Genomic DNA, 11,318 nt, shown 5'->3' on the forward strand with positions numbered 1-11,318 from the left:
ACTAAAACAAATACTTTGAACAAAAACCTGCTGCATGAGGACAATCTGAAGAAAAGATTTAAAGGTATTTTACTATCAAAACCATTTGAATTTGACTGTGGGTCATTTGATTGTTCCTTGTGTGTGTAGTTCAGGTTAACTATGAATAGAAATAATTTGCCCAAATGGATCAATCATTTACAGTAGAGAAACTACAATGAAGGTACTGATGTTTCCACATGAGGATCAATCCAAAGACCACCATGATTAAATCAGAGATATTCTTGTTTTGGTATTGATCTGCACATCAACAGCAGAGTCACTCTCATTGTTCTGTTATGTATGCCTCACTCATGATAAATAAATGTGTTTTCTTCGTAAATTTTCTCAGTTTGCAAGGCCAAAATAGACCCTATGGCGGCCCAGCTTTGACCCGCGGGCCGCGTGTTTGACACACCTCAGTACCTTGAACGTGCAAACAAACTGAAACATCAGACGCGACACGAGCGGGACCGTGCAGAACCGCCCTGCTCAGCGGAAGCGGAGGAGCGTTCTGCAGGTGTGCAGCAGGAGCCGCTGGCTGCACCGCCCGGAGGGCTGCGGCGTGTCGGAGCTCCGCCCTCGGCTGCTCCTCCGCCCGCCGTGCTTGTTGCTGCGCAGCGCGTGAGGCAGAAGCGGCGGACCGGGGTCGGATCGACACGCCGGAGCAGCTCGGATCCGTGTTGTTGTTGTTGTGGCAGCGGGACAGACGGACAGTCCGGGTCCACGCTCCGCAGCGCGTGGATCTATAGACCAGCGGCTCCTGTCTCGGATTTCCCCCGGAGGGAGGGGACCGGGGGTTTGTCACGGCGCTGGAAGTTTGGGGATAGTTTCTCCAGGGCGGACTGAGCTCGCCCGGCCGCCCGCCCGCCTCCTGCTCCGGCCAGCCAGCCGTGCAGAGCCCGCTGTCCCCGGCTCCCCCCTCCTCCTGCTCCTCCTCCAGCTGCGGGGGAATCATGGCGCTCAGAGCCAGGGCGCTGTACGACTTCAACTCGGAGAACCCGGGCGAAGTGTCGGTGAAGGAGAACGAAATCGTAACTTTGTACAGCGAGCAGGACATCGAGGGCTGGCTGGAGGGCACGAACAGCAGAGGCGAGCGGGGACTGTTCCCGGCTTCGTATGTGGAGGTGCTGAGGAGCGACGCCTCCTCCACCTCCTCCACCCCCAACAACAACAGCTGCAGCACATCTGGGGAGGCGTACCCGGACTCCCGGTACGCCAACATCCCGTCAGGAGGCTTTGACGGCTCCTACAAGGCTAAAGTTGAGAACTTTCCCAAGCCGAATCCCCCTGCTTTCACCACTTTCTCGCTCCCCCTCCAGCAGCAGCAGCAGCATCCTCAGCCTCAGACCTACCAGCAGGTCAGCCAGGGCAGCGACGACGACTGGGACGATGACTGGGACGACAGCTCCACGGTGGCGGACGAGCCCGTGGGGGGCAGGTATCAGGACTTCGAAGGCAACGGCCCCTCCAAGTACAGGGTGTCGATGGCAAGGGGAAACGCACAGCAGGCGAAGAGCTCCGCCACCGTCAGCAGAAACCTGAACAGGTTCTCCACCTTCGTGAAGTCGGGCGGCGAGGCATTCGTGCTCGGGGAGGCCGCGGGCTTTGTGAAAGACGGGGATAAAATCTGCGTGGTGATGGGTCAGTGTGGCCCGGAGTGGCAGGAGAACCCTTACCCCTTCACCTGCGGCATCGACGACCCCACCAAGCAGACCAAGTTCAAGGGCATGAAGAGCTACATCTCCTACAAGCTGACGCCCACCCACACCCAGAACCAGGTGAACCGCAGGTACAAGCACTTCGACTGGCTGTACGCCCGGCTGGTGGAGAAGTTCCCGGTCATCTCCGTGCCGCACATCCCAGAGAAGCAGGCCACGGGGCGCTTCGAGGAGGACTTCATCTCCAAGAGGAGGAAAGGCCTCATCTGGTGGATGAACCACATGACCAGCCACCCCGTCCTGGCCAGGTGCGACGTCTTCCAGCACTTCCTCACCTGCAACAGCGCGGACGAGAAGGCCTGGAAGCAGGGCAAGAGGAAAGCCGAGAAGGACGAGATGGTGGGGGCCAACTTCTTCCTCACCATCAGCACCCCGGCGACGCCGCTGGACTTCCAGGAGGTCGAGAGCAAAATCGACGGATTCAAAACCTTCACCAAGAGGATGGACGACAGCACGCTGCAGCTCAACGCCACGGCCAACGAGTTTGCACGCAAGCAGATCAGCGGCTTTAAGAAGGAGTATCAAAAAATGGGCATGTCGTTCAAGGTCCTGAGCCAAGCCTTTGACATGGACCAGCAGGCGTACTCGGCAGGGCTCAACCAGGCCATCTCCTTCACTGGCGACGCCTACGAATCCATCGGAGAGTATTTTGCGGAGCAGCCAAGCAAGGATCTCGACCCGATCATCGATTTGTTAGCTCTTTACCAGGGACATCTGGCAAACTACCCAGACATCATCCATGTTCAGAAAGGTAACACTAACACATTATTTGAATCTCGACGTAATAATGTATTCAGGTATCCACTTACTATTTCATATACTTTGATACAAATGAACAGAAATTAACTCGTGTAGCACTTTTTGCCTCACAGCAATGAGAGACAAACTCCCTTCTGGGTTCCAGTATTTCTGTGTGGAGTTTGCATGATCCCCCAGTGTTTGTGTAAGTTGTGTAACATGCCTGTAAGATTCATTGTTCGCTCTTATCTGTCTGTCAGTAACCATGATTGACTGGATGTCAGCTGAGACAGATATGTGCAACTCTTACACAAAACACAAAACAACTGAACAGAGGGGGGAGATGAACGAATCAGTGTCGGTTGTAATTTTCTTGATGCAGTTAAATTTCCCTCAGATTGTGAAGAACTGTCATCATTCATCAAATAGATTGAGGCAACAAGCGCCAGATATTTCATCCCATCCAGTCCAATCTAGCAAAGTTTCACTGAGGTGCTATCCACAGCTTTAATAGTAAAGAAAGAAGTAAAGAAGATAAATAGCAGTATTAGTGTCTGGCAGAGTCGCTGTTGTCGAAGCAGCAGGCAGCAGTCAGGTTACAACACAGCATATGTCAATTTGCAAAGCAAATAGACGAGCGCTTGCTCACATGCAGCCGCCACTGTTTGTCCCACCTGCTGAATCAGACGGGCGGCACCAGTCCGTTCAGTTGTGTTTGGCTTTCCATTACCGGTGAGGTCATGCTGCGTACCGGGACTCTCCTTCCTGTGTTATCAATGTAAAGATTTAGCCCTGAATTCCTCACTCATGGTGGCTCACTGTGCTTTCACTGGCGGTAGATTGTTGGACTAATCTAGGCCATCGTCCTACACCGACCCAGACCGGATCATTGTTTTCTTTGTTTGGCAAAATGTCCCTCTCATGACAGGCGACACTGTTATGCAAGAGGCAGAGCAGTGGAGAGCTGAATGCTCTCACACTGCCGCTGCCACAACCGAACTTCTCCGCCTTCCCGTTCCCTGCAGGTTATACTTGACTGACAGCTTTGTAAACACTGTGCTTTCATTTGTTAATAGATCCTGTCAAAATAAGAGGCCTGCCTGAAACGGGGCATGCTGTGGGAGAAGAGCCAGTGTTCACAAGATTATAGGATGATCTTAGCTAATCCTCATCGTGTTGTGCTTGATTTCTGGTCTTTATGTTCTGCCTGATCAGTATCACACAACTCATCAAGAAATTCAACGTTTATCACAGCGTGGTGCTAAAAGTGATTTTAAAACGTCCCTAAATGAATTAACAACAACACGTTGAGTCCAGCAGCTTGATGGCGACGGGTCTTTTTGGACGTCAAGGTTTACGACCGTTTGAGGCTCGAATAAACACCGGGCCTCTCCTCTGCACAATAGTCGACACAGGAGGGGACACAGGGCCGACTTGTTTTTACGCCACAGTGGGATACAAACTTCACATTCAGCTCCGAAATTTAGATTTACCACACTCTCACACACACACACACACTCAGCCCTCATAAGGTGACACAGGCAGTTACACAGTTTGTACCAACATGGCCAATCAGATTGTACAGATAAGAGATTTTGAAGACCTTGCTGCAGACGAAATGTTGAGAAAAGACACAGAGTGAAAACACAGCTGAAAGCACCGACAGGATGCTCAGGAGATTAAAGCAGAGTCACGCAGAGCCCACTGGATCTAAAGGTACTTTGATCTGCTCCTGTTTTTTATGTAGCCAGGCACTTTAGGTCATCTCCTTGTTTTCAGACAGTCTTCTTTTTTTCTTGGCTTTTGTGTCCTTTGAAAGGAAACCTTAAATACACTTTTGAAACCTAACATTTACAATGTCGTATGGAGGAACGTGCTAGTTTAAAAATGTAGTTGTGTTAATTTAAAGCGACACTAAGGAACTTTTCAACCTTAATAAAACATTCTAATATCTCTTGTGATGATACATCGACTTACAACTAGTTGAATGACCCCTCTGTCACGGGCTGAGGGCGTCAGTATTGCTTTCACTTGGACTAACCAACTGTGAGGAGGGTGGTAGGAACCCTGCACACTAAAAAACTCCAAATGTGCGAACTGCTTTACGGCATGCGTCACATCATGATCTAACATTGTTTAGCCACCATTAGATTAATTACCTTGTCATTATCCATCCTTCACACAGCCACTGGAAACAAATGTAGGCGAGTTCAGTACGACAGCAAGCCACCGGGAGCAGCATTTTACGAAGCCACGTGCTCATCCTCATGGGAAATGTAGTATTCGTTCAGGCAAAACACTACCGCTTTTGTCCACTGGCGCCGCCAAAATCAACAAAAACTGAAAGTTCCTTAGTGTTGCTTTAAATATTAGATAAGAGATAAAAAAAAATGGCAATTTTTAGAAGCAACACCTAATGGTGTGTTCACATTTATCATGTTTGGTCCAGTTAAAGATATCTGAAGAAGTGTGAACGCTGCCATTTGCACTTTGATACATGCTGTCCAAGCTCTCAGGCTTGGTTCTCATTTGTTCCTCTTCGAAGTTGCATTGACATATAAGCATGCTGCATGAATTTTAGACATGCTTCCATCAGTTGCACATTTTTATTCTGTAAAATCGCAATAATACCGCGCCATAACTGTAAATGACGAGCTTTCCGGTTGCTTTAGGACAGCATCAGCGGTGCACAATTGTAATAACCGCCATGTAAACAGGGCTGTAATCACATGACTTTACCACCACCTTCTCCCTATGCTATTCTATTCTGAAACAGAGCTGTGTCAACTGGCAGTCTGATTGTTTAAAGTGATAAAAGTAATAACGGTACGCTCTTATTGCGCTTGGAGGTTTGTTTAAGCAAACAGTGGTGCTGGGAGGCACTGATTCATCTGCATTGTAGAAGCGCACCACTCTCATCTGTCAATGTGATAAATTCAACTTTTTTTAAATGCGCAGTGCTGTGATTATTATCAAAACTTGTGAAAACTCTGCTGTTTCCAGTTTTTCATTGTGTAAACAGGTCTTAAATACCAGGCCCACCACCAGTTGTACGGAGAAAAACTTAAAAAAAACCTCTCCTCTCCATACCAGAAGCGTCCACTGCGTGCACAACTATGAGCCTGTCTCTGAGAGTGGCGTGTTTTCATGACGACACTTCCTTTCAGTCTGTTCACAAGACAGTTTAACTCGTCTGTTAGGAAGTGAGATTTATTACTTTCAATCCGGTGGCCGCGTCCTTTGTTACCATAAACCGAAGTGGACGTTTCCACATCAGAAGTAGTTTGGATGAACTCTTTGTCATCTGGATAGACAGATGGAAGTTGGCTCTTCACTTGAAGGAACAATAGGAAAAACTTCAGATCAACTAGAGACAAGAAAAACCTAAAGTGATGCCTTTAAAAATACCAGCGTTTGGGTTCTTACCCCTAAATGATTAGTGGGGTTTCTCAGGCCTCCTGGACACACTCATCACAGCGGCTGCTAATCCTGTCTTATCAATAGCTGCGTTCCATTTTTAGCTCCCTGCATTTATCTCATCTGGACCGCAGACACCAGCCAGGCTTTTATTTGTCCCAGTGAAACATGAGCGTTCCCACCGAGAGACTCTGACCATCACGCCATTGATCTGCACCTGCACAGGGACCCCATTAGCCAGGAGAGTGCAGTCCGACAGGGACAGCGCTGCCAAAACATCTCTTTTTATTTTTGTCCTAATCTGACTCAGAGGCCTCAGCAGTATTGAAGTGTGAGGTTGAGAAAGGGTCAGGGGGTTTCACAAGCGCTTGCTTCGAAGATGATTTGACGGATCACAGTTCACCTTTTTCGGCCTTGTGTTAGTTTATTCTTATTCCTCAGTCTGCACATCGCTCTGATCTTCATCACGTCATCACCACAGGAATTGATTAAACAAAGGCAGGCCAGCGAGGGAAAGATTGTGACTGTGTATCAGCTGAGTCAGGTGTTCTCAGATGACACTCCCGCCGCGCACGTGCTGCAGGACTCGTCTGATATACGGCCACAGGCTGGCTAAATGTCCCTCCGATGCACAAATGGATGACAGAGGAGGTGGTGGAGTGATGAGATGAGGATTGCCCGCTGGTCGCTCGGGTCAGAGGGCCTGCCTGCTGTTGCATAAGCCTAGATTACGTAAGAGCTGAAGTGGCAGCCTGCAGTGAGCCCAGGAGGGCTCGGCGCCACCTCCGTACGCCCGGGGGTGACTTCTGCACGCGAGATTAGCAGGACTTCTTCTTAACCCAGAGTCTGTTTCTGCAGCATGCTATAAACCTGATTTATCTCCATCTGCAGTGCTGCGTTTGGCCTGCTATCAGCATCTCTAAATCCTGAAGTTTATAGAAAATAGCATTATACATCTCAGATATACTCAGCACTCCCAGAAGGCAAAGAGCCCAGGACCACAGAAACTTTATGTCTCAGAAATTGATTTGACTGGGGAAGACAGTTGACCTAACTCTATTGTTTTGACTCTATTAATGTACTTTATTTATATATTCTTGAATTTGATGCGTCTATTTGTCTTAATCGGTATTAATCGATATAGGTTCATTAGCAGTGAGCAGACACAGTGAACACCGTGACACTCGTCGTTTGATGTTTTATCTTAGATGAAGTCAGGCTATTATGGATCCACCCCAAAAAAAGCACATTGAAAGCTCTGCTAAATTTGTTTTTCCGACCTTTAAAAACTGCATGCAGCTGATAACCACTTCACTCTGCATGTTAGTTGTGGTTTTGTCTTTGCAATCCGCCTGCAGCATTAGCAGCGGGGGTAAACCAAGTGGCTCTTCTTACTGCAGTTTGCTGACACCGTCGACTGAACTCTTGCTTTTCTCATCAAGTCGTCTCCATGGTAACAATTACCCCTCCTTTATCCATTAGTGTGCTTTTAAAACGTAGGAAGCCACAAAACCTGTAAGGTACGGCAAACACCTTGGGGAGTTGTATGCGGGTCGTTGGACATCTGCGTCCGCCGTCCTCCCCCAGATCGGTCCCCGCTGTGATCTTCGCCTCTCTTCCTGTCACGTTCAAGCTCCTGTACGTCACAGCAGACCTGAGGTAGAGGTTAAACTGCAGCAGAGGGAGCCACAACCAGAAGGCACAGAAGGCCGATTTCACTGGGGGAGGACGACCCAGCAGTAGCCATGAAGATGTTTTATGACCTTTAAAGGGAAGTCGGAGGAGTGGAGGCTGAGGTCAGTCGGTCCTCCACTCCAGGAAACTGGCACGCTGAATCAGAGGTTTGACTGAACGTCAGTGACTCATAGTGAAAAAGGGGAGAATTCATTTTTGGCCTGAAGTCCCAATTTAAACGTTGTTTTAAAGATACATTTGGACTTTCTCTCCTAAGCCGTCACGCCATGCAGACTTTTCCACTTGTTAAGTTGGTGTCAAAAATGACACCATATCAGTGTCAACACTTTGTATCGTCACTTCCTCGGGTGGTACGATTCTGTGTTTCAGAGTGTAGACAAAACAAGTGTTTTAACATGAACCTGCAGTCTGCTGCAGCACAGTGCAGCTCATCTCACCACGTGTTCACGTTTGCACTACTGCAGCCGTGCACCTCTGCAGCAGGGTTACCACTCGTCCCATCGTGCCCAGCGATGCCCCAGCACAAATGAAATGGCCAGAACTGCACAGATCACAGTTCTTAGGTTTTATTAAATCTGAATTTGCTTCACATCAGTTTTGTTTTCACACCTTGAAATTGTTTCAATGTTAAAAACCTCCCTCACTAAAGTTGTTCAGCCAAAAACTGCAGTGCCTGAGTGAGAAGTTGGGAGGAGTGCATGTTTGGCATATTTGATGAAATCCCCACTCTCTCTTTTTTCTTGTTGTTTTTTCACAGTAAGAGTCAGAGGTGACGCAGCACCGCCCAGTTTCTGTCTGTGGTCGACTTTCTTTCCACCCATTTTTAAGTGCTCTGCTCAGACAGCCCATCACATTCTGTTAGTTTCTCCTGCTTTTCCCCAGATATTTATTGCTCATGACATTTCTTCCTTGAGTCGGTCAGAAAATGTCAGCAGTTTAAGTCATCAGCCATCAGCTCCTCGGTGTTGTGACCCCGCCTTCAGCTCCTTTTGAGCCGTCTCCAGAAACGTCACCGGCTCGTTTCTCGTGTCGGCTCTGCAGTGACTGGAGGCTTATGGCCGCTGCGTGTGAACACGCGAGGTTGAAAACCATCGCAGTGCCACTTGAGTTCACCACAGAGACGACAGCAACTCTCCCTTCCTGGCACTTTGAAGCCACAAACCAGACACGGACGAGAATCTTTACATGTATGCGAGGCAGCTGCTCTTTTGGTGGAGGAATGTCAAAAAGCTTGCATGAGAAAATCCAATAAGACCGTATGTGTTCATTTATATGGAAGCTGATGCACAAAACATACATCATGTACAGCAGTCACGGCAAGTGCTCTGTCACAATAGACCTTGATGGTTGCGCCACAGTTAGGTGTGTGTTGTAGATCTGCCATGCAGACTCTGCAAAGTAGCTTGTGACAGACAAGACAGCAGAAAGAAGTGCACACTTTAGAGTTCATAATTATTTTGGGAAGAAAACTTTGGACTTATATAAAGCTGCAACTTCCTTAGAGCACCTCCTATCAACAAAGTGAAGAAAAGAAACATGAAGCAAAGCTACTGTTAACAAAGCTACAAATTGTGTGAACACTTTGAGGGTGTTGTAATAACAAGTTCTCAGTCTTGCATTAGACTTGTTAGCTGGACTTGTAAACATCTGCAGCTTCTGATTAAACAGATAACTGCATGGTTAAAGTTATTTCTGACACTTCTGCTTCTGTATGGGAGGAAGGGGTTTGTCTGCAGTCTGCAGTATTGAAGGCTTAACCAATCAGTAAATACCATAAAACTCCCTTTTTTTTTCCAATCAATTCAAATTGAACAACAACTGTGGTGGTTGGTATGAAACTGGCAGCGAGAATTCCTTAAATGGTTGCGTTAGGCCATAAAGTGACGCAATGTACCAGATATTTTTAGCGCCGGGGCCCTCGCGTCTCCTAACTATAGACACTGACGTGAGTCTGGCTCTCAAGGAGTTTGGAACAAACCAGCCATTCTCAGAAGTCTTCCTGCTATTTTTAGCTTATTTGTTATGTTTCTGGAATTATTTTCAAGGAAATAAGACCCATGTGTACAAGAAGGAACACTGTTTTGACGATATTCTCAACTGTTTTTCTAAATCATTACTCTCTCGCTCTCTCTTTTTTTTAATCCAATCAGGAGCGTTGACTAAGGTTAAAGAGAGCCAGAAGCATGTGGAGGAGGGCAAGATGGACCCGGCGCAGGCGGACGGCATCAACGAACGCTGCAACATCATCTCCTGCGCCACGCTGGCCGAGATCCAGCACTTCCACCGGATCCGCGTGCGAGACTTCAAGGCGCAGATGCAGCACTACCTTCAGCAGCAGATCGCCTTCTTCCAGAAAGTGACGGGGAAGCTGGAGGAGGCCCTGCAGAAGTACGACAACGCGTAGCGCCTCTCACGCGCCAGCTGTTGAGGTTTCAGGCAAACAGCCGCGCGCCTCCCTTCGGCCCGCCGGCGGCGTTTGGGCCGGGAGCGGCGTGCAGCCGGACGCTGCTTTTTCCAGCAGCGAAGGGATGATCAGGGAGATTTGGCACTGGGAAAAAAAAATAAATAAAGAGAAGAATAAAATTCCAAGCAAATCCAGGTTTCTTTGTGTTGGCGCTGGATTGTTCCAGTTTGAAAGAAGATGTGTAGTGTAATGATGTTAGGCCAACTTTTAACACAAGAAGGAGAATATCTCAGTTAGATCTCACAAGAATCGGTAATGATATCTTCATATATCAAGTGTTTTAAAGCCTTACGACTCAGTTTCTGTCCAGCCGTTACAGTGAGTGACGCCCTGGCAGCCTTCCGGACACACTCATCCCCTGCCGGCGCCGTTTCCCTCAAACTGGACACAATGTTTACAGCCTTTTACACTGAGCTGCCACTGTCGCCACCATCTTGCTGTGCCTTCTAAATTATGGTCATTTTTTTTTTTGTTACTAGTTGCTAAAAAAAAGTTTTATAAAGTGTTTATGTAGAAATATATTGTATTTGTTTTGGACAAAGCTACACATTTTGCAGTCTTCGGGGGAAGAGAGCAGAGTCTTTTAATGGGACGTAAATCTTATTTAGATTGATTTTTAACACTTTGTATACGTGGCAATATCAGATCAAGGACTACCTGCTTCGACAATGAGGAGCCGCCGCTTCACCTGCAGCTCAGGAAGCACGGGTGCCGATTAGAGCCTACAGGCCGACTCCTGGAAGTCCTGTCATCAAGTTTGGTTTTCAGGCTTAGTTTCGGGGTTGTGTGAGAGGATTCCTCGCCTCTTTTAATAACGCGGTCCTTTATTATAGCACAGATCCAGGCCAGACGGGCCAGCTGTACGGATGTTTTTAACCTTCATGACTCTGGTTGTTGCACCACGATGAGATTAATGTAGAGAAGCAGAGACGGTGAAATAAATTCCTCCCTCACAGTAATTTGCTGCTTGGCCGTGTGTGTTTTTGTCAAGTATTTCAAATATCCTTTCTTTTTTTTCACTTGAATAGTGTGCGTGCCACTTGAGTTGAGAGTCTCAGCACCGTGAACAGCTGAGGGAAAAGTTCATGGGTTTCTGTGGAGATCCTTGAAAGTGAGAAAATGAAGCCACTTAACGATTTACGGTGCTAAAGCGGACGAAGCAGACAGCTCTGCAGGTTTTCTTGGCTGCCTCCCAGGAGACCCGGCGCTGCTGTGGCTGCGCTTCACACTGAGCCGGCGCTCGGCTCTCAGATCTGCTGACAGCA

At 47.9% G+C, this 11,318-nt stretch overlaps 1 protein-coding gene across 1 annotated transcript; it reads left to right on the forward strand.

Moving 5' to 3' along the window:
- The first annotated feature begins 578 nt into the window (after positions 1 to 578).
- On the forward strand, positions 579 to 11,006 carry snx18a (sorting nexin 18a). The gene is made up of 2 exons (XM_030104171.1): positions 579 to 2,490; positions 9,740 to 11,006. The coding sequence occupies exons 1-2, from the start codon at positions 975 to 977 to the stop codon at positions 9,991 to 9,993; spliced, it is 1,770 nt and encodes a 589-aa protein (XP_029960031.1). The 5' UTR covers positions 579 to 974; the 3' UTR covers positions 9,994 to 11,006.
- Positions 11,007 to 11,318: the final 312 nt, after the last annotated feature.

Source organism: Salarias fasciatus, chromosome 12 (genome assembly GCF_902148845.1).
Source record: "Salarias fasciatus chromosome 12, fSalaFa1.1, whole genome shotgun sequence".
Taxonomy (NCBI): domain Eukaryota; kingdom Metazoa; phylum Chordata; class Actinopteri; order Blenniiformes; family Blenniidae; genus Salarias; species Salarias fasciatus.

What these genes read in the sequence shown, in the direction of transcription:
- snx18a (XM_030104171.1), top strand. Translation starts at nt 975, where the DNA reads ATGGCGCTCAGAGCCAGGGCGCTGTACGACTTCAACTCGGAGAACCCG. An exon ending in CATCATCCATGTTCAGAAAG is followed by an intron (nt 2,491 to 9,739) that starts GTAACACTAACA and finishes TAATCCAATCAG; the next exon opens with GAGCGTTGACTAAGGTTAAA.